We start from the raw sequence: 24,171 nt of genomic DNA on the forward strand, positions 1-24,171 counted from the left end.
TGTTCTGAAAGTATCTAAATCTCAGTCTACATTGCTCCACTCCATCCAGAATGGATGTGAATTTGGACTGCGTTTGAGGGGTGCTGGGTGGGTTCCTGGGCTGTTGATTTGTTACTGCCACCATCTTTGGAAACCATGAGGGGCAGGATGGAAAAGGTGGATGGTTTTGCAGTGTTTCAGGATGCTTCCTGATGACCAGCACATTGGGTAAGCCTTGCTTAGATGAGGCAACTAGCTATGTGGCTAATAGCCACTGAAATCATGGAGACAAAGACGAAGTCAAGTTGGCCTTCCCTAGTGTCCCAGAGTTGCGAGTGTCATACAGCACCATTCTCTACTAACTAGAGCCACGGAAGCCATATTTTTAAACCAGAGAGGTGAAAGGAATGTTCTGTCATGTACAAGTCTTCATATAAGTACTTAATACATGCACTGAAAAATATAGAGCAGATTCCCTTTGCAATGGAAATGGACATCTTGATGGACAACGCTCACTAAGATGAAAAGATATATGTTTCTTAAACAACTATTTTAGTAGGCTGCTGAAATACTTTCCCTAAATATTCACTTAACAGCTTTTCACAGAACTGAATGTAATGACTAGGTTCTCCTTTATTAAAAATGAATAGCTAAAAGTCAATATTTTGAGAGGAAAAGTACTAATATGGAAGTTCTTTTTCTTTGTTTTACAAACTATGTTATAGGCAGTTTTTCTAAAGTCAATTAACTTTTGGAAGTTAATTTCAAGCATTTGTATTTTGAAATAAGCCCTAGAAAGAAAATGATAACTGATATCAACTTGGTCTGTGTTATAAAGTTAACTTGAAAACAGCTATCCAAAACTTGAAAACAGCTATCCAAAGCATCTACCTGGAAAAAAACAGCTTTGATTAGTGTTTTCTTTGACCTTCACTAATGTATCAAGTACAGTTTTTGCATTCTTCTTATGATTTTTTTCCCTGACATCATGGTATTTAAATGGTGACCTAAAAAGTCAATATGCTGAAGCTAGTCAACAACTAGCAACAAAAACACTATCTTTTAAAGTGAAAAACCATGAAAGAATCTAAATCATCATGGACGGATGACTTAGAATTAGCCAGCAGGCTTTAGGATTTCTTCATTCTCCATTTTTTCAATTTAAATATTGTAATGTGCAGGCACGCTCAGGCAGGTATTTATTGAGTACTTACTCTGTGCCAGGCACTGTTCCAGGCTCCTAACAAGCATTCCTTGTTTAATCCTCATCACAAGCCTGAGAAACAGGGAGCAGAGGCTGGTGTGGTGGCAGGAAGAACAGTCCCACTGGTCCGGTACAATCCCCAGAGAAAGGGGAAGCGCCAGGTTCCCTGCTCCACCCCAGGAAGGATGGCGCTGGGCAGGGATAATGAAGCTAAAGAAGACTTGGGGGGAGGGTTTTTGAGGACTCTGCTTTAGCAAAATGCCTACTGAAGTCAGGAAGTGAATAAGCACGCCTCTGCCATCCCTCACCTACAGGGACATAGGAACAGCTATGGCGTTTTAAATTCAATTGACCCATGAGAGTGTACAGTGGTAGGACATTAGTCTGATTCAGTCCCACAAAGTTCTTAATCTTATTCCAAATGGTAGTGGGGACTCGGTACCTTCTTTTCGAAAAACAAAACAGTATTTTAAATAACCAACATTTTAATATTGTCAATTGTGGGAGTAGGGATCGCTGAGTCTATAAAACTTGTGTAGCAGTTTTCAATGTGTGCTCCATAAATCTCCGGGCACCCCCAGGTCTACAAAGGGTCTGCCGACCAAAGGTACTGTTACTAGAAAGGGCTATTGTATTACTAGCATAAGAAAGGGCAACTGTGCACAAGTGGGTCAGGCCGGTGGCCCTCAGATGGCATGAGGCAGCAGCCTCTGCCTGCAGCAGGAATCCCTGGCCCTCACCTGCACACTTCCAATACAGGGGGAAAACGTTTCCCTATCAACATCCCTGATGAAAGAGTAAAACTCATTCATTTTATTAAATCTCAACCTACAATGAATGGGAAGTGGGCAGAAAGAAGTGCACAGCAAAGTGTGGAGTGAAGGGGTGGCAAGAAAAAGCTCTTGGCCACTCTTTGTGTCGTGAGCTAGATGAACCACTTTTTTAATGTTTATGTGAAAAACGATTAATAATAAACTATGAATGTGCAGACTTAGGTATGGCAAACATGCTCTCAAAAATAAATAAAGGGAGCCTGACACTCCAAGGAAAGCAACTGATGGTACCTGTCCAGCTATAAAACGAGGGCTTTCAAGTGAAAACTGGAATTTTAGAAAACTTGTATCCCCTTCACTGTGAGCCTCACAGCTTTCCAAAGCCTGAAGGCTTCTCATTATAATGTACAGTGAAAATCTGCAGAAATCACTTCAAACCACCAATAAATGATGTTACAAAATTATGGAAGGGTTCGAAAATCCATTGGTAGCACAAGACAGACCAACATGTGATTTAACATAACATAGTACAAAGCATTCACCATGGCATCTTCAACAAACCACCACTTGTTGAGTTTTGGTGCAATATCAAAGAAGACGTCTCATCATTATCCAAAGTGTTTCTTAAGGAATCCCTCTACTTTTAGCAGGCTGTGTTCATTATAACTTTACCATTGCTGTGCTATCTTTAAGCAAAAAATGATAATTCAATTCTGGCTTATCATTTTTAGAGCGTTCTGCCGACCCTTTGCAGTGTGATACAAGCTATTCAGCATGGTTAGACAGCCTTGGCCCACCCCCCTGAGCCCTCTTCCAGCTTTGTTATCTTTGGCTTTAATAGCCACCTCTCTAACTTGGGGGGGGGGGGTAACAACCCATTCTTCATCTTGCCTCCCTGCTATGAAAGAGGAAGGGATCATCTCACACTTGCTTTGCTTCTCTTCCTCAGTTTCCCTTCTTGATTTCTTGGCTTTCACTGCAAAATTGACTATATTATTTTTGACATCAAGGTCTAGGGTACTTTTACTTTATGCTGAAATCGAAAATGAGCCTTTTGCATTTGTCTCTATAGAAATGCTAAAAACTTCTTAACTTAAAACATAATGATTATGTAAATAATATTCACTGCAAGAGCAAGCAATGTGATATAACCCTCAGAAAAGTAAATGTAATTCTCTGCTGTTAAATGTCAAAGGAGAACGTGTCAAGCAAAAAGGCATGATGGATTTTCTACTTATTGCTTCTGAATTTTCCAGAGCAGTGCTGCTGTTTAGTAGAATACTGTGTTTCTGACGAGAATGTTCTCTGTCTGCCTTGCTAGTGAGCACCTGGGATGTGCCACCGAGGGCCTGAATTTTGAACATTACTTAATCTCAATGACTTTAAATTTAAATATCAATAACCACATGTCACTAGTGGTTACTGTACCAGGCAGTACGTTTCTAGGTCATCTCCTACCATCTATTAGCTATTATCAACTATTACTGAGCTTCTGCTACAACAAGCACCCAATTTCTTGGGGGGCCACTATCTGTAAGCACTCTGATGGTCTTAATTGTTCTTTAAATATTTCCTCTAACCCTGCCGCCCCAGAGGCCCTAAAAGAAAGCTGTTACTACCCATTTAACAGACAAGAAACCATGATTCCCAGAGGTTAATTTCCCCAGTTGTCACACAGCTGGAAGAGGTAGCCAAGCTAGGAATTGAGAAGCCTACCACGCTTCCTCCTTGATCTTATTCCAGGGACCAGACCTTGTGTTATATGTTGGGAATTCATGAGTGAAAGAGCCCAAGTCTTATCCCAGAGATACAACCTAAGCCAGGTAGTGCACAGAATAAGTCAGGGATTGTGTGGTTTCTTTCTGGCTCTGCTGTGATTGTTTCCTGAACTTGACCATTATGTTCATTTTCACTGTTGCTGTGCAAGCAGGGCTAATTTATTTCTTATTTAACAGTAATGTATTAAAAATGGAGAAGATTTACAAAATTTTTATAAGGTACAAGGTAACTTAAACTTACCTCCTTTTGATAGGCCAGTCCAGCTTCATAGAGTTTAATAAAGAGATACTGAGTCCATTTGTAGTAATCTGGTAAACACGTAGTTATTTCCTGCCAAAGAGAGTGGGCAATCATGTTGAGACCACTACAAAATTCCCCTACCCCAATGTACTCATATAACCTTGCAATTCAACTTTGAAACGTGATCCCACTACAAAAATAATTATCAACTTATAATATCCCTACCAATTTATAAGTGAGGGAAGAAGTAATTTATTCCGGGAAGAGAGACATTACTAAAATGCTACCTTCAATTTTCCCAGAGAATATTCAGTGAGAGAAGCTCAACTTGCAGTCTTCTCTGCACCTCCTTCCTACTCCATATGATCAACAGATGGATTACAATGTACAAAACTGGGAATTACTCTTTGGGGGGCCATCAAGTTAATTCATGAATGTAATTCATACTGAAAGCTATCATAATAGTCAAGAGGAATGTCTGCCTGTTAGGAGGTCCCTCATTTGAAAACAAACCTGGTGTTTCTACAGGTAACTGAAGCCTGGTGGTGCCTCTTCCCTCATTACCATCTACTTACACCATTATGGGAATCAGGATGTTGTTGCCTTCTTCAGAAGCCCCATTAAAGACTTTACCAAATATGAAATTAGGTCAGTGAGAGCTCACCTAGCTGTTATTTCCAAACCTAAAATGAAGGCTCCCCAAAGTTATACTTTGTTGTGAAAATGCATTTGCTAATGTACTTTAAAACAGGTTACAAATGAGCCAGGCTGAAGGTTTGCAGTTTATAAAGTCAAGTAAGCACAAAATCCTCTGTATTGTAACCAGTTTCTCTTCTACAGCTCTTCTTTAACTTCACAAAGAGCTAACAGAGTGGATGTAGGGCAGGGGACATTTCCAGTGGTTCCACTTGCCATGAACTATTGATGGAAGACATCGTTCTATCCAAAGTGCAAACAACTCATCCTTTCTTCAGATGAATACGTGAGGAGAGAGTTTAAAACCCAGGCCGGGAGAGCCAGTGTGGCAGGAACTGAGCCAGCTGTCATGTAAACTGGCGTCCCAGTGGGCTATTTTTCTTCTGTAAGATTCTCATGTATTATAAGCATCTACGTAGTGTTTGACAAAAAAGTAACAGTGTAATAGCTATTGCAAAATAAGCACTCTACTCAGATCCATGGCTCCCTCCCTGCTGTGAGGTAGCTGTTGAACAACCAGCCAGCCTAACCCTCTGCCCACACTGTAGCTGCCCCTGCAGGGCGGGCGGTGCCCCAGCTCCACACCCAAGCTGGAGGCTGCTCTCGTGCCATGTCTGCAAGGGTGTGGTGCACAAAGCACGATGCCCGTTCAAGAATCAGACCAGCATGCCGGATGCATGCTGGGTAGGCTTGCTTCCCAAACCTCCAAATTCATCCACATTCCATCATCTTTGCCTCACAACCCTAGTACCTGCAGGCTCAGCACAGAACTCTGGAATGTTCTCCAGACAAGTCACTTAAGAATTTCCATTTTTAACAAAACCCAGGAGCAGGAAATATGTTTGGTCTATTTTGTTTATCATTGTATGTTCAGGTCCAGTCACACTGAGACACCTAAAATTACCGTTCTGTGAAGAATAAACTAAATAAATATAAGAATGTCTGTATACTGAGTCGAATTTGTATTCCGCATATAGATTCCATAGACCACCGTGAATTACACTGTGGGCCACAAAGTGAATCAGGACAGTGAGTGGAGTGGGGAATGCAGCAAAAAAGATCCCCAAACCTTGTCATAGCTTTTTTTTTTTTTTATTTTTTTATTTTTATCCAGCAGAAGTTTAACAAAATATCTGAAGTTGGGCCTACCTGGTAGCACAAGGGTTAGTCTCAGCACTAGCAAACTATGGGCAGCCACTGTAGCCTGTGTTGACTCCCTGGCCAGGGAGGTGGCCCACATAGCGCAGCAGGCCTCTCCTGTCTCACCCGCTGCTCCACTCACCAGTGTATTTCAGTAGATCTGCCTGTTCTGCTCTTTATCCCTGGTGGATCCTCTCTGGCCTGTACCCCAGTTTTGTATGCATAAATAAATAAAAATAAACCTCTAAAAAAAAAGAAATATCTGAAGCAAAAATAATATATGGTGGTAATTATTCAACTTAGAGGATGGAAGTTCTCTTTCCTCTGTTTTTCTGCGCATTGTGGTTTTTATAAGATAGCAGGACACTTCTAACGAATATACATGCATGTACAGCACTCATGCGCATCAGTGCACATCCATGTTTCCTCAGCCCTAAATCTGCCTGTATAAATTGAGAATAAAAACCACAGAACGATGAAACACCACTATTATCTTCACTGAGGTTTATGATTTTGAAAATCATTTATACCTAAAATAGAAGATGACAGATCCACCATCAAGGTGAGGAGGAGGGAGGAGCTATTTACTGCACCAAGCACTAGCCTACTTTCCATCAGACAAGGAATGTCAAGTGCATTCTGAGGAGCAGTGAGGTGGGGTGAGGACTGCAGGCCCCCTTCTTTGACCCTGGTTTCCAGCTGGGTCTGGCCTGCGTTCTTTATATTGATCTTCTGTACATGCTGTCTAAAGAAACGGTAACACCAGCTGCTAACAGTGGACAGCTTGAAAACCACTGCTCCAGGACCAAGGTCGTTTCAATCTTGGTGGTTTTATTTCAGTTCATGTTTGCTGCACTCGACTTACACTGCCCCTCACGCTGAAGTGCTTGAGTCACCAGCACAGAAGAGGCGAGGAGCATGTGAGGACAGGAACTGTGCTCCTGTCCTGGATTCCCCTCTGCCTCACGGGCCTGGACAGGACCCACCACACTGCCTACTCTGTGCAGAAATGTCGGGTTCTCACAGGAGTCCCGTCTCACCACAGCCAAACATGTCAGCGGATAGACCCTGCTCAGAAAAAACATCTCCTTAAACAAGTCATAGAAATTTTCTGGAATCTTCCATGATTTGCTGATTTAATAATACATCATACCTGTTGTTGTCATAAAAACAACGACAATAACAACAATAATAAACCAATAAAAGTGGTTCTTTCTAGTCTTCTAACGCCACATTTCAGTAAAAGTCACCAAAGGTATCTTTCTGAAATTAAATGCTTAAAAGTCTTAACTTTAGTTAACTGGGTAGAAACCAAGACTCCCTTTTTCCCTGGGAACTAAATACTTAGAAATGAGCCCAGTAGACAAGGGTCTTTGGAGAGTTCAGCACCACAAAGGTGTTAACAGTCCTTCCTTTTCCCAAAGCAGGATCCTCAATGGGAAAAACTGCTCCCCAGGGGCAGCTGGTAATGTCTGCAGACATTCTGTCAGAGCTGCGCTGGTGGGTAGGGGCTGCTACAGGCATCTAGTTGTAAAAGCCTGGGATGTTGCTGAAAATGTGCAAGACACAATGTGCAAGACAGCTCGTGGAACAAAAAATGACCTACCCCAAGTGCCAACGGTGTCAGTGGGACATACCTTGCTCTGAGGGTCTCAACCTGTCTAGTTGGAGACTGACAAGGAAGCACGAGCACAGCAAGTCTCTGACAGGTGGGCATTCCACAAAAGGGTTGTAGAAGTCACTGGGAAACATGGAAGCTCACAGCAGGTCTGTGGTGTGGGAATGCCTGTTACCCACATCTGCTCACAAGCTGTGGGCACCAGTGACTTGGCAAGACTTCTTAGTGAGGCTACCAGAGAAGCTAACTGTTAATCTTGTCTTTTAATATTTTTAAAATTTTATGTAGAGGGCCCTCCCTGGTGGCACAGCGGGTTAAAGCACAGCATTGAGAATCTAAAGCCGCTTCCGCATGAGTTCGATTCCCACCTGCCCCGGAGGTGACCACATGGTGTGGCAGACCTCTCCTGACCCGCCCGCTGCTCCCCTCAGCAGTGTACTTCGTCTGTCTGCCTGTTCTGTTCCCCACTCTGTCTCTGGTGAAGCCTCTCACCGCCCCTGAGCCTCTGGCCTGTACCCCAGTTCTGTATGCACAAATAAATAAATCTTTAAAAAAAAAATTTTTTTTATGTAGAAGAATTGGGATGTAGGTCTGAGCGTGGAGGACTGGGAGGGTTCGAGGATTCACCAAAGACAGAGTGAGGAGCAGAACAGACAGTTCTATTGAATTATACTGCTGAGGGGAGCAGCGGGAGAGACAGGAGAGGTCTGCTGCGCCATGTGGGTCAGCTCCCTGGCTTGGGATCGAATTCAAGCTGAAGCACTTACAGCACTGAGATTTGAACCTCTAGGCCGCCAGGGAGGCCCCACCAGAGAAGCTAAAGGCAGGCTGTTCACAGAACCCCCACATCCCTCTCACTCAGCTCTCCTCTGTGCTGTTTTCCAAATGCACCAACCAGGTGGTGTACCCTTGTTTATAAACCAAAAGTCAGGTTATTGAAAGCTATAGTTCTAAAAACAGCTGCAGTTCAGCTGTCCTTCACACAGTCTAAAGGAAAGTGTTAACATTTATACACCCCAAGTTCTGGAAACCATAATCTGCTGCTGAGAGACCAAATTCACATATCTGATCTCAGCTAAAATCACCCCTCCATGCTGCCACTGTACACTCCACAATACCCGAACTGTAGAGTTAAGACTGTTTTGCACACTCACCCAGAGCCCGACAGAGCCAAACCCAGAGCCAGAGCTCTCTCAACACCCAAGTGAGGCTCAAAACTTCCTGTGAGACCCATTGCCCACACCTCAGTGCCCAGATTAATAACTAGGCCAGCCCTGACAGGAGCTCCTGTGGCAGTGATTCCACAGTGCGAAATGCGGGAGGCTGAGCCACAAAGGCCTACTCTCAGCTCCCTGAGAGAAAGCAGCATTTGGTCTTTGAAGGAAGAATCACGGCCACCAGTCACCTGCGTTACCTCACTGAGGTCTCCTGGGGTAGCCAGCCTGGCTCTAGGGAGAGTCTGAGAGAGCAAACAAAAGGAAAGACATGCTGCTCTGGAGCCATCTGTCTTGGGTTCGAGTCTTAGCATCATCATGAACTTTGTGCCATAACTAAGCGTCCCTACCAAAAAGACAAGGCCCAGGAAGATGTCTGATACAGGTGTTGTGAAGAAGAACACAGCCGTGTCTGAAGCAGAGTCTGGGGGCTACAGTGGCATGGCGTGACTCAGGTGTGTTGGGGGGAAGGAGGCTGGTTTCCCCATCACGCTACTCTGAGGCGGCTGGCGCCGTCAGTACTCTGGGGTCCTGTGGGAAGGACAAGGGGAAAGGGGGCAGAATAGGACTGGGGCCCAGGAAGCTTTCAAGCACTATCCTTACCAAATACTGACTTTCTCACCAAGAAGGGGTGAGATGACCCGGAGGGAGACATGCACACAGGCAGTTCCCAGTCACCTCTGGTTGAGATCACCTCACCAATCACCGCCAGAGGACTGGCTGGGGGCTCCCTCGCCACCCTGCACCCTCCCCACTTCCACTCTGGCAGGACTGAGTTTAGGTCTTTGCTTTGTGGGCTCAGCACATCTCTGACAGTGGCTGGTCCCAGATCACAGCCAGAAAGCAACGTTCATATCATGTGCACTTAATTTGCACTGCAACCTCACAATATTTAGGTTAGCTGTCAGGACTTAGCAAAACAAAAACAAACAAAACCTCAGACAGCATGTTTATCAACCAGCCATTCCGAGGCACAGCACACTGGCAAATAAGCACAGTAAGAAAACTGAGCAGGCACCATGATTTCCAGCGAGGCATCACCACCCCCTCCCCAGAGTCACCATGAACTTCCTGTCTCCAAAACAATGAACGTCGGAAATAGCAGAAGGTACTCATACCATTTTAAAAAAATCTTTTGTAATGTGCACTTTTGTCAGCTGCTCTTTACTGCAACAGATCAAAAGGAAAAGTATGGTAATGGCCTTGCCTTTTATTCCTCTCCAGGCACTCTAGTTCTTAAGGGGAGGGTTCTCAGAGCTCAGCACAGCCCGCCAGGGAAGGCAGCCGCAGGGTGCACGGTGTGCAGCTTAGAAGGAAAGACATGCCCAGCCGGTGGGCTGCTCCTCCTGGTGATGGTTTAGGGCTCCAGCCCACGGCTCTGCACACCTGCCACGCTGGAAGGAGGAAGAGGGAGGCACACGAGGAAGCTGCCAGGAGGGGACGCTGGCGGCCACCCCTCTCTCAGACCTCGGAGGGATGCACTGGCTCTGTTTTGGTTGCATCTTAGCATGGAGCTTTCAAAGTTTCCGATGCATGATTCTCACCCAGCCTTCTACTCACTGAAATTTTGTGTGCCATTAGCGTTGCGAAACACCACAAAGAGGTTTTTCCCCAAACATGTCCCTTCCAGATAAGGCATGAGACGGGGTCCCGTCCCGCCCTGTGTCTTCACAGAAGCTAAGCAATTGCCTCCAACTGGAGCTAAGAGCACAGTGTAGCGCAGATGACATTTCTAACACGGTCCCCAGGACCTGTGTCTGCCTGGGATTCAAAACTTCCCCATGCACCTCAGGCCTGCCCAGCACAGGCTCTTCGTCCTGACAATCCTGAAAGAACCTTCATGGCAACAAACACAGAAACCTGATGAGGCGATGGCTTATGCTCAGTGATCAGTTGCTGAACACGCCAGCCTTCCTGACAGCTCATTTCTCCTCCCAGAGAAATGGCTATTGAAGGACAAGCTACAAAGAGCCTAGTGGCCTGGCTCTTGCTGGGGCCTCCCGGGAGGAGGAAATGGGGAGATGGTTAGTTCTTCCCTGAGGTGCTGCTACAGGATCCCAGGCAAGAGGGAACAGAGATGAAGGCAGATGCTCAGTGCATCCCCTGCCTCTGAGTGTCAATCAGCGAAGAACCAGACTCGCTGCCATGAAGCCGAGGCCCCAAACTGCTCCCCTCCCACCCCACCTCAGCCCTCACGGGGTGCTGCGATGCAGGAACTGCCCCGCCGCTTTACATGGAGGGTACCTCTGGGAGGGAAGGGCAGGTCACCCAGAGCTGCCAGCTCTGGTGTTGCAAGTGAGAACAGAACCAACCCGCCTTCCTCACTCCTGCCAGGGGGGAGTGAGGCAGCAGGGCTGGGGCGTCAGGGTGTTGGCTCAGGCCCTCGCTGGGGGTTGTGGGATACTGAGTAAGTAACCTGACAGTATCGGAGCCTCCGTATCCTCATTAGCTGTGGCTGGCAGTGTGCAAGCTGGCCCTCAACCTGCCTGCCTCTTGGTATTCAAGGCCTTGTAACCCCCCTCCTGTGAGTGCAGAATATAGCAGGTGAAGGGACATCACTTTCAGGATCACTGCTGTAGTTTCTGTCCGGGGCATTGCAAGGTCTCAATAAATTTTCATGAAAGCAAATAGGACTTCAAAATTCCGGTGGTGAAGTGTCACTATATTTAAAAAGCAAGTGAAAGTCTTGAACAGAGCCCCTGCTAATTTTCTTAAAGTTAACAGACTTTCTAAAAAGTAGAATATCTATTCTTGGACCCACAGTCTTATTCATTCTACATGTGTCAAGCTGGGATCGCATGAGGAGCGCTGCTCTAAGTGACACTGCACAGAGAGCTGTGAGGCCCTGCGTGCCAGCCCTCCAAAATGGCAAACGAAAGAAGACAGAAAAACAAAACCAAAGAACCAGGTCTATCTTCATTAACATTTCCACATCATCAAAAACAAATGGCTTTTCAAAAAGTGAGATCAGTCTCACAATTCTCTGGTATAATGTGGGTTGAGAATTTTGTGCTTCCCTCCAGGAAACCTACCTATGAAGGTTAAGGGTTCACAAGCTGCCCCTCATCCTGGAGCCTCACCAGTTAGAGAGGTAGAGAGAAAATGGGGGTGTGGGGAACAGAAAGAAGGGCTCTATCCATCCAAGCCAGGGCTGCTTGTTCCCCCAGGTGGCGACTCACTCCAGACGCTGCTGCTGCGGAGCAATGACCTAACAGCGCGAGTTAGGCGGCCTGGAGACGGACTCCGCCCGCGTGTCTGAGGCCACTGAGGCTGTCCTGAGCGGCATTCTCTGAGTCATCGTTTCCACTGAGATCCCATTCATCTCCATTTGTCTCTGAGGGAAAGGGGAGGCAGTCCAAAATCTCCCGCAAGGCACACAGGCATTCTGGGCCCTAGACCCATCTCTCCTGCCTCTCCAGGTTCTATTTTATTCTGTCTGACCTGCATCTTTCTCAACAGCTATCTGTCAGACCACAGGGTCACCTCTTCCCCGCCCCAAACTGTTAGTCCCCAGGGCTCCACAGCCCGTCCGGCTCCCAGCCTCACCACTTCCTCTTGGCCATCCTCTCACTCCTCCTCCTCCGGCTCCCCCTTACAGTCCACTTTGTCAAGCTGCGGCTTCTGGCCTCCTTTTTCTTCCCTTGTTCTCCTTTTTTGCAGTTTCAGAACAGGATTTAATATATGGGTGATAGTTAACTATGAAGCAAACATTTTTCTCTGGGTTTATTTTTTATGGAATCAAATTCCTTCCTCTCAAAACGAACTTTAGATTGAAAACAAGCATTTAGTGGAATTGAAACTGACAAATGCACGAATGCTTTTGTAGAGCGTGTATTTTATTCTTGGAGGTCCTGATTTTCAAATCTAGGGTTACAGCTAAATTCTCAAGTAACTTGAAAGGTTCATGTGCCATGTACTCTTGAAGGCAATTTAGAGATGAGTAAAGGTGCTGCAGTTTTAAAGATACCTCAGTCTTTCTGAACTCAAATCAGCTTGATCGGTGAACTTGTCTTCTTGCTATTTTCTTGAGCATTGTCATTTCGCTGATAACCTAAGAGCTGCCTGATACTACCAACTACACAGGCTTCTGGGAACTACCCACAATCAGACAGGGCACAGAGATTTGTTTAATTTGGTAATTAGTCCTTTGCCAGCTGACAAGAGTTTCATCAAGGCGGACTAACTGTACAGACAGCTCTTCTAACTAGACAGTTGGGAACCAAAAACCCTCCATTAAACTGCGGATGAGATTAATGTGCTTGACTCGTAATTTGTTATTGGTCTACTTGGGTGGATGCCAGTATTTCAATTATCCAAGCCAAGCCAGCTCTCTGTTGTTGCTTCATCTTTCTGGAAGGAGAAGAACATTAGTTTTCTCTGCAACATACTCAAACATCTCAGATCAACAGCACAGTCTTCTGAAGGATATTTTTGAGAAATGCGTTCACAATGTTTCCTGAATAATATGAAGACTATTTGTTAGATGTGGGCACACATCCAGAGGAAGAGAAAATATCAATTCATCAATTGAACGGAGGCAAAACAGTGACAGCAGTGCCCAAAATGAGCTGTTCTGCTGCCTGCAAGCTTCACCAGCAATAAGTAGTAGAAACCCGTCCTGGCTTGAAAGATTCCCTATGTGACACAGACCAAGAAATAAAACTAGACCTGTCGGGAAAGGTACAGACAATTGTTGTCTAGATGTGGAGAAAGACTCCTGGGGCCTACAACTCCATCCTCTCTCTAGAATGTTCTCACCCAAAGCTTGTTTTTTTTTTTTTTAAAAAAGATTTATTTATTTGTACATACAGAACTGAGGTACAGGCCAGAGGCTCAGGGGCGGTGAGAGGCTTCACCAGAGACAGAGCGGGGAGCAGAACAGGCAGATCGACGAAGTACACTGCTGAAGGGAGCAGCGGGCGGGTCAGGAGAGGTCTGCCACGCCATGTGGTCACCTCCGGGGCAGGCAGGAATCCAACTCATGAGGAAGTGGCTTTAGCTTCTCAGTGCAGTGCTTTAACCCACTGCGCCACCAGGGAGGGCCACCCAAAGCTTGTTTTTAATGGTCAACTTGGTCATCGCTGGTTTTCTTGGCCCCGTTTCTCCCTCTTTCTGGGGCTACAGTTCCTTCTCTGCGGAAACTCTCTCCCTGGTTTTAGTGACACTCTTGCCAATTCTGCTTAAATCCTAGAAGTTTTTCTTGGCTTCTCTGTTTCTTGACTGTAAATCTAGGCCATCCTGGGCCATCTGTTCTCTCTCCCTTGGTGATTTCATCCAGTTCTCCGGAGCCCATAATCTCCAGAAATGGTTACCAACATCCACAGGCAGCTGCTGTCTGGGGTGGAGTCTCTTTTCTCAATCCTTCATCCTGTAAATTTGTCTGGTTGGACTGTCCTTTGACTATTTGCCAGTTGCCCTTGGGTCTTCCAGGATCTTAGCAGCAGAAAACAAGTTTGATATTTTCGGAGGCTCATCTGAAACATGTCTCCATAGAATTCCTCAAACAAAGGATATGTTTTGACAGTAACTTGAAAAGGTTATTTGAAAAGTTAATTTGGGGCTATTAGATGCTATGAATAACTGTCATCCTGGAATGGTTCATCCTTCAGAGTTCCTCCAGTGAATTCCCCTTATAAGAAAGCTGTGTGAAACTCCAGAAGAAACACCATCTTGAGGACGTTCAGCAAATAGAGAACATCAGCGGCAGTGGCAGATTCCCTCGGGCTCGTTTGCTGCAGTGCATCCCCAGCCTGCTCTCACTCCTCCTCAATGCCAAATACCATCACAGGTTGTTGGTCCATTCACAAACTTTGAACACAAAACAAACTCATTCATTTACAAAGAGTTCCATAAGCTCCAAAATAGCTGTTAGTGAGATTTAAGTTAGTGATTAAAAACCAAGAATATCAGCAAAATGCTTAGAAATGTTTCTTTTATCAAAGGAGAAATGAGGTTTGTTGGTCAAAGAACCTATATAAGGTAGTCTGGGAGGAGTCGGAGTGATTTCTAGGTACAGGCCTGTCATCCCTCCAATTTAAATGAAAATATATTAAGCAACTCTGTTCTATACAAATGCTTCATATGGAAAATATGGTATTGTATCCCAATCTCATACTGTTCTTACACATAAAATCACTTTCAGGGAAGTTGGAGATCCAAATGAGAAAGGCAAAACACCAATGCTTTAGAAAATAATGTCGGAAAATTATGAGATCATGCATAAAAATATACCTTATAAGCAGAACACAAGAAAAACTAATAATTATAATTTGATCGTTTTGAAATAAATAGAACTGTTGATTAAAAGTCACCTTTAAAATGATTTAAAAGGCAAGCCATAGACTGGGAAAAGATATTTTGCAACACACATAATTGACAAGGCATTCTATCCAGGATATATCAAGAATGATCATAAACCAGTAAGAAAAGGTAACTAATAGGGAAAAAAAAAAAAAAGTACTTCCTAAATGAAGATGTCCAAATAGCCAATAAAGATATGAAGAGGTACTAAACCTCATTAGTAACGAAGGAAATTTTTAAACGTATAGTGAGATGCCCACCAGATTAGCTAAATTCAAAAGCTCTGCTAATACGAACCATTGTGAGGATGTGGAACAAGGCAATGTTAATACACCCCCAGCGGAAACTACACTGGCACAACCACTTGGAAACCGACGACAGACACATGGAATTTCCACGCATATCCCTAATGGCCAGTAACTCCACTTCTAGGAACATACTGTATACTGGCTAAGTCAGGGCTAAGGGCACAAACACCCACAGACGAGAATGTTCGCGTGTGGCGCTGTGATAACAGCAAGAACGGAAGTGAAGCAAAACCAAAATAACTGAAATATCCACCAGCACTAAAATAGAACTGGAAATGAATCACAGCTACATGCAAACACATGGATGAGGACTGAAAACAATGGTGAGGGCTTCCCATTTGGACAGGTGAGCATTAAAGATGTAATTGCCCTTAACAGATTGTATAAATTAAAGGTCAGTGTGAAACAGAGAAATAAAAGGAAGCTCCTTCATTACATAAAAAAAAAAACTAATAAATGAAGAAAAAATGATAGGAAAAAAATCACTTATTTTTCAGTCTTTAATAACTGAGTCAGGTAAGAATCCAAAACCCCAGCTGAAATGTTGTTGGGAAATTTCAATATTCGTATGGTATCAAAGTGCTAGTCTACAAATTACTAACCAACTATATAAGGGGAAAAGCTACTATTACAATAGAGAGGTCAAGTTGTCACCACCTTAACCTGCCAATCACAATTAGCATCATTCATAGTGAGACAGTTTAACATGTCTCTCTAGGTATCAGTGTACCACGAAGAACATATCATCAATGATTAAATTTGGAAAAAAAGTACCCTAAACCTAACCAAGCTTTAGACCTAACAGCTCCCTTATACAATTAGTATAGGGAATAACAGAACAAGTTAAAGGTATTGTGGCGGATTATATTTTCCAAAGACAGCTATGCCAATATGTATCTAAGCTCATCAGCTTCCGTTATAAGGTGACACTGACATTCTCCCCTCCACAGAGAGGCAGTGCTGATGTCCCCCACCTGGCCTGGGGCCAGACCTATGACTGTAGAGGAATTTAGGACACTGAGTAACTGCTAAAGCTAGAAAAGGCAAGATAGCTCTGCTCGTTCTCTTTCTCTTGGGACACACACCTTGGGAGGCTACGTCAACAGGTCAGGGGATCTCTGGCCCCCCTTAAGAGCACAGGGAATGGTACCTCGGGAGCCCCAGCTGTTCCAGTTCCCCCACTAGTCACCTTGGCTGGAGTCTACAAGACAGGTGAAGGAGCAAGCCCTTCAGGTGGCGCCAGCCTGGTCCTCCAGCTGTCCCGGATTGTGCCGTATGGCCCAGAGATAAGCTGTCCTTGTCAAGCTCGGCCCAGATCACTGCAGCATGAGCAAGATGAATGCTGGCACTATTACAGCCACAGCAAGTGGAACCTGAAGAACCACCCTGACAGTCCAAACTGTAAGTCACTCTAGAAAACTACTGCCCTACACTCTTCAAAAGTCACAATCATTGATTGAGTCTGTGCGAGCTGCCACCCCACACCCTGGGTGGCTTAAACAATGAAAACAAACATCCTCACATTCTGGAGGCGGGTATCTGAGATGCTGGTGAGAACTCTTCCTGGCTTGCAGGTGACCACTGTCCTCACATGAACTTGGGTTATCCAGGGACCCCATGTACTCCCAGGGGCAGGGGGAGGTAGAGCTGCCAGAGAGATGTCAGAGTCAGAGAGATGTCCCAGAAGGGGAAGCCAGAGGGACTGGAAACAGGCAGGGGTGTTGCCGGAGGGAGCAAGGTGAGAGGCTCGAAGGACACAGGCAGCTAAGGACCGTGACCTCTGGCTGGCAGCCTGCCACATCCAAACACCAGGGACTGAATTCAGCCAACACCAAGTGAGGTACAGCGTGGCCTTGCTCCCAAAGCACCTGGGCAGGAACAGCGTCCTGTCAACACCTGGATTTTGACCTTGTAAGACCCTATGTAGGGGACCCTGCAGAGCTCACCCAAATGTCTGACCCACTGAAACTGTGGGATGATAAATTTGTGTTGCTTTAGGATGTTAAGTTTGTGTGAATCTATGGTAGCAGCAGCTGAAGGATAAAAACATCCAAAAGACATTTGGGGGACAAGAGGGAAAGTCACACATGTTTGGGACGTTAAATAATATTATGGAATTACTGTAATTTTCTGAGCTGTCATAATCATACTGTGGTTCTGGGGGAGGCTTTCTGAAGTCTGCAAGACAGGAATGAGATAGTATCCTGGGAATTAGAGTCACCAAGCCTGCAAGTGCTGAGCCACTATGACAAAGTACCAACAAGTGTTGAATGGAAGTGGGAGGCAAAGGGATGCTCTTTGCACTATTTTCTCAACCTTTCCAAATGTCTGGAAGAAAAAATATAACCAAACAGAGAAAAACATGTTGAGTTAAGAAAGCTAGACATAAAAAGATCACATACAGGCCCTCCCTGGTGGCACAGCGGATTAAAGCACAGCACTGAGAAGCTAAAGCCACTTCCGCATGAGTTCAATCCCCACCTGCCCCGCAGGTGACCACATGGCACAGCAGACCTTGCCTGACTGCCCGCTGCTCCCTCAGCGGTGTCCTTTGTCGATCTGCCTGTTCTGCTCCCCACTCTGTCTCTGGTGAATCCTCTCACCCACCACACCCCTGGCCTGTACCCAGTTCATAAGAATAAATAAATCTTTAAAAAAATAAAATAAAATAAAAACAAGGCAATAGTGATAAATAAATGTCAGAACAGGGGAGGTTCCTGGACTCTCGTCTGGAGACCAGGTGCTGGTGTGGGTCTGGTGATGAACACGTAGTGGGTATGATCTGTGCCTTTCTGGGCCTCCATTTCTCTCCAAGGGGGATGTTTCTGTGGTTACTGAAGAGTGGTCTCAAAATTTATTTGCCTGAGCAAGTAAGAACACAAGGCTGCCCCAGATGTCCATTGGCTGATGGTGGGGAGGGATGATGGACCTGACTGGAAAAGGGAACTTCTGGGTGCTGGCAAAGTTTTCTCTCTTAATTAGGTGCTGGCTATATAATAACGTACTGAGCAATCTATCTACATATGCTTTATGCAATAATGTATACATGTCTGAAACAAGTCTTAAAAATGGTTCTTGCCCTTGCCAAAACATTGCCTATTTTTTAAAAATTCTTTTTTTAATTATTATCCATTCATTTATGTTCTACCTAGGTGAGAAGGAGTTGATGGCAGACCTGTATTTTGATTCCCGTTTAATAAGATTTGGGAGCAAAATCATTCCCAAGATCCTTTCTTTCTGAAGAGGGAAACAAGACCATAAACCCAATGAATTAAACACTTTAGAAGGGGAACCCCAAAATCCATGATTTAAAAAATCCTCTTGGTGATTCTGAAGCTGCTGAAGTTTGAGAACCTTTGGTATAAGTACACAAATAAATAATCCTTCAAGGGATAGAAGCTTCATCTTAAAGACTTTTAGATACTGCCTCCCATCACACTTACAGCCCATCGTGTCTGTAAAACCTCAGGCTCCGTCCTATCAAAGGTGGTACCAGGTTGATGCACAAGACTGACACAGAGGCTTGTGGTGGCCAAGGGGAGAGAAGCTTTGTGCTCTTATTTCCTCGGGCATTTAAAGAGCAAACCGATCTCATCAGTAACCACAGAAGCATCCCCTTGGAGAGAAGCAGAGCCTCAGGGGGCAACAGGTCATGCCCACTACATGCTAATGGCGAGACCCAACACCAACACCTGCTCTCTGAGGTGAGAGCCCAAGATCCCATCACGTAAGAGCACTTTACCAGGCATTAAATGGGGGAGAGCTACTCTCGCTGGCCACTGTGCATCCTTGATTGGCCTGGCTCAGGACCACCAGAGGAACTTTGGATAAACAAACTACTTCCTTGAATTGCCACATTCACCCTGCAGCCTCCAGAGACCTTCTTCAGTTAGGGCTGAACAGAGCAAGAATCTATCTGGCTGAGGCAGCTCACCACAGCTGCTAGGCACTGAGCTGGCGCAGTCCCCATGAGGTTGGTGCACTAGGCGTTTGTGATGAGATGTGGTTCCCAACCCCCAAGGCTGCAGTCCTGCACTGTGACCCTTAGGCACCAGCATCAGCCTTCCCACAAGGAGGTAAAAGCTAAGAAATAAGCTGGCAACTCATTTCAGCTGTAACAGAGATACAGTCTTTTCCTGTCCAACCAAAGGAAAATGTCTGAGGGAGAACAGATAATCCAGAGCCAGGGATCAGCCAGACAAACTTCACCTCCATAAGAACTTGAGAAACTAAGAGTCAAATACTTTTGAGTGCCTGTTACACGTTACCAAGGCAACCCCTGGCCATGTTCTCAAAACCTTGTGTTCAGACGCTTGCCCCCACATTCGGTTTTATGCTAGTCTTTAAGAATAAAAACATATCTTTCTATTATTCTGGGGCCATCATTTCCAATAAGGCTCATCAACTTCCTTAATAAATGTTTAGTCCTTTATGTAAATCAAGGAGGTGAAGCAATAATTTTCACTTTGTAAATGTAGAAATCAAAAAGAAACTCATGATCGGGGCCCTTCCTGGTGGCGCAGCGGGTTAAAGCACAGCACTGAGAATCTGAAGCCGCTCAGCACTGAGAATCTGAAGCCTCTTCCGCCTGAGTTCGATTCCCGCCTGCCCCGGAGGTGACCACATGGCGCGGCAGACCTCTCCTGGCCCGCCCGCTGCTCCCCTCAGCAGTGTACTTCGTCGATCTGCCTGTTCTGCTCCCCACTCTGTCTCTGGTGAAGCCTCTCACCGCCCCTGAGCCTCTGGCCTGTACCCCAGTTCTGTATGCACAAATAAATAAATCTTTAAAAAAAAAAAAAAAAAGAAAAGAAATTCATGATCGCTTTCATGGTCTGAAGGGCTTACTGGTTTTGGATAAAAAGCGGGTTCTGCTACCCACCCATGATAACGACAGGGGGCTGGAGAAGGAATAAGAAAAGGCCGGCAGAAGAGCAGATAATCAGGCCCATGGCACAAAAATACTGACAATACAACGCGGGAAATATGCAAAATGACTGGCGACATTGTCTTTGATCATTTGCTGCGTGATGACGGAACTATGAAGCCCTCATCCTTTGACTATTACACACTGAACTCTTTCTAGAAGAAGATATATAATGCCTAGGCATTGCTGCAAAATAATTCCAGCAGAGGGGTGATTGAAGCTGGATAATGAGTGTTTGGGGGTGGAGGGGGGAGATCCCTATATTATTCTTTTCTCATTCATTTAGTACAAGTTGGAAAATTTCCATGATAAAATATTATGCCCAAAAAAAGAAGATGGGAAAGAAGACAAGAAAGAAGAAAAAAAGCAAGCAAGTAGAGGGAAAGGGATGAGCTTTAACAGGGAATGGAAAGAGGAAGGTGAAAGGGAAGACAGAAGTGTGAGAAAGAAGAGAGGACCGCTCAAGTGGTGGGGAGCCACAGCCCCTCAGGACCCCCTTACTTCATGCAGGCCGTGTCACAGGGATGGACAAAACCTGGAAGAGCAAAAACCATCGGAGGACTGTCCGCTAAAGTTTCTGATAAAGCACGGTTGGGGAGCACAGAGGCAGCGCTCAAACATAACTACCTCCTCAACGTTCAGTTACGTGGCTTTTGGGGAAGATACAAGGGCACATATTAAATTTATTTCATCGAATGACCCTTCGAAGGTAGTAATTCCTGTATTTCTCAGACCTGACAAAGGCAAAGCCCTTAATCTGGGCACCATCACGTACAGAAGAGTGAATGTAAAGCACGAGGAGGAAATCACCACAGGGATTTAAAGCCCAATGAAAATGAGTGCAAATAAAAATTCCAAAGATGTCCATGATAAAGGGACTCGGCAAAGAGTCAACTGTTGATTACTCTACCAAGGGGGAATAAAAAAGGCTGAGTTGATCCAAACGTCAGTGATACCCAGTCTTGGAATATGCTTCCATTTGTTTTGATTTTACACGGAGTATGGAGGCTAGGGAAGTACTCAGCAACAATAATCATGATGATGATGATAACAAATAATAAATAATCAAAAATAACACACCTCTCCTCCAGCAATTTCCACAGGCATGACTTTGAATCTGTCTGGTTTGGATTTTTTCCCTCTTCGTCAACCAGCCTAATTTTGAAGGGAACTCCTAGGGGTTGCTCCCAGACAATGCCTGATATAAATCACACCCAGCACCTACTTCAAGACTCACAGCCAAGGCCTGACCCAGAATCAGCTCAGGCGTGAGCGTACAGGTAAGACAAAGAAACAGAGGTCAGGGCCACCCCAAACAGCCCAGACTCTAAGCCTGCACTTCACTGCAAGCGCCACGTGGGCCGTCCCCACAGTCTAGCAGACGGTCAGCTAAGCTATAACCTGAGCGCACGGGGTAGAACGCAGTCCATCCTTCTCCTTATTCCGGAGTGAGTCCCCACCCTTCACCAGCTTGGGATTTTCTCCTTTCCTCCTCCTGCAGTAGATGTTCAGCTATTCAATTTCAGCTTTCAGTTTCTTACATTCCTTTTTCTCAAGGAAAAAGGAATACAAGCTGTTATGGGAGGAACATCTGAAAAAGTGAAACATCGTTGTGCTAAAAGACATCATGTGATTGTCTCTTCAGCTCTCCAGAACAGTATGCATTTTCTTAATCCAGGGAATTAAGAAAGAAAAGAGAATACAGCTCTTTTATGTAAGAAAGAAGAGAATACAGCTCAAGAGCTGAACCATTCCTAAAAGGATTCCCAGCCAGAGAGATGTAGGAAGATGAAGCTAAGACCCAGGTTTTAAAGTTGCTTTTCTCTATCTGGAGAGGAAGATAACATTTTGAACATCTTCTTTTTAAAATACCCTGCTAATTGTCAGTTTAGCCATCTGCTGAATGATCCAGTTTTTATGAGACTGTAGGAATGTTACTTGCCAAGGGCACAGATTTGCCTAGTCGATAAAGTAAACGATTCCTCTACCTCCTCCCTTTGCTGCTCCATATGAGCAAACAGATTATAAAGGTTTAATCAAAAAGCACTGGTGGACCCCTGAGCAAGGGGACATGGAAAACACGGGCATCTCAACTTGTTTCTATCACTCCCACGAAAATGAACAACAGAGTACAGCAGTGGAGTCCAGGGGAGGGCACCAAAACTGGAAACAACAGACGGTGCCACCAACATGCCAGAAACATTATGGAACTTTGGCAGATGGGGCCAGACTGAAGAAAAGGAGCTGAAGCCAAAGAGTACTTCCCCTCGTGGGACCAGGCTGGGTGCCTGGGTGTCGGGCGCTGGTATCTCGTCAGAAGGGCCAGGTCCAGAAGCGACAGCGGGCAGATGTAAACCCCACAGAGCAGACATCCCTGGCTGTGCTGGCTCAGTAGCACGGCCGGGGGTGGGGAGGTGCGGGGGCTGTGATGTCATGGCTCCACTGAGGCAGAGATCAGGCCGAATCGAAATGCCAGGAGCAGTGGAATCCCTACACTCAGGCAGAAATAAAGGATGTGGAAATTATGATGGCGTTTGCACTGTGCTCCTGAGGCTTCTCCGTCTCTAAGTTGATGCCTGAGTGCACCTCGCTCGGGAAACATGGTGCGGACAGAGTCCGAAACAAACAAGGCCAACACCGCATTCGTTCCAAACTCATCTAAAAGGTTTAGGTCCGGTGCAAAAATAATTTTCAAGAGCATATCCTTGTAGTCTCAAGAAAACTTCTGAAGGTAGATGAGATAATACAGCAAAAATTAGAAAGAAAAAAAAAGCAGATGGTTTAGAGTTCGGAGCAAGAAAATGGGTACTGAATGAGATAAGACAAAATAATAGTGAATCTAAAAATACAATAGCAAAATTAACATCTGCATTAGAAACCAGACAAAGCAACTTCGATTCAACGGAAATTGAATCAGTGATGTGGAAAGCAAATATGAGAAGTTCTTCCAGAAGGCAGAGAAGAACAAAGAGCAAAATCATGAGTGAGCTGGTGAAGACAATGGAGGACAGTGACCAGGGCACACGGAGCATCAGGGTTCTTGAGGAAAAGCCAGCCACACTGCCACCGCGGGAGACAGAGGTCACGGAGCACCGGGAAGCACTGGAGCCAGAGATGGACGCTGAGATCCTGGGGAGTTTCAGATGGAAAGGGTGGAGAGAGGAGGCATCCCAGAGGCACCAGGTGGGCAGAGGCCGCTGTGTGTACAGAGAACGCCGGGTCAGGGCGGTGGAGGTTATATAAATCAGGTGTTTGATTCAGAAGTTGTATTCTTTGGCTTCTGTACTGTAAACTGACTGTATTCAAGCTCCTTTTCATTAAAGTCTTATATGTTTTGTCTTGATGCGGCAGATGGCAGAACCTATTTAGAGCAGGCAGGTTTTGGGGTTCACTGGTGCCCCTCTCTCCTTGCCCTGTAACACTACTACTTACCACACACACAGAGATTGCATGGAAAAAATGGGTAAATTTGTAAAAGGTTTGTACTCTTGTTAACAATACTAAACCAGTGTCGGTTTCCTGGTTTTGATACTGTAATGTAGAATAGATAAGGCATTTGCCTGGGAAAGCTTCATTAACTGTACAGAGGATCTATGGAAACTACCTCGGCATCTTCCCTGTGTATCTATGATTATTTTATTTACTTATTTTCATTTTAAAAGGTCAAGTTTATTAGGAAAAGGAGAAAGAAAAAAGAGATGCCTGCATAGGTACAGGTGGGCAGGAAAGCTCGATAATTATTATTATTTTTTAAAGGCAATAAAACAAGTCCTACAGCGATTTGAAAGAAAAAAGAATTCCACTTTCTAGTGAATTGCTGTTCCTGGGTAGAGGCAATAGCAAGTTAGTCTCGGTTAGAAAATAGCGTGTGATGTCAGACGATCCAGAGCAAGAGTTAAAGCCAAACTTTGAAAAATGTCACAAAGTAAAAATATTTAAATGGGCAGTCAAGCACTAAGTCTACTGATGAGCGTGGAAACTAGCTGAAGAGCATTC

At 45.0% G+C, this 24,171-nt stretch overlaps 1 protein-coding gene across 1 annotated transcript in view; it reads right to left on the reverse strand.

Annotated features, from left to right (window-relative positions):
* LARS2 (leucyl-tRNA synthetase 2, mitochondrial) overlaps window positions 1-24,171 on the reverse strand; it is a 123,535-nt gene that overhangs the window by 71,981 nt on the left and 27,383 nt on the right. Inside the window, exon 6 of the mRNA XM_004676252.2 lies at window positions 3,976-4,065. Within this exon, the coding sequence (XP_004676309.1) occupies window positions 3,976-4,065 (90 nt within the window). The remainder of the gene's footprint in view (window positions 1-3,975; window positions 4,066-24,171) is intronic.

This window comes from Condylura cristata, unplaced genomic scaffold (genome assembly GCF_000260355.1).
Source record: "Condylura cristata isolate star-nosed mole 26May11 unplaced genomic scaffold, ConCri1.0 scaffold00004, whole genome shotgun sequence".
NCBI classification, from domain to species: Eukaryota; Metazoa; Chordata; class Mammalia; order Eulipotyphla; family Talpidae; genus Condylura; species Condylura cristata.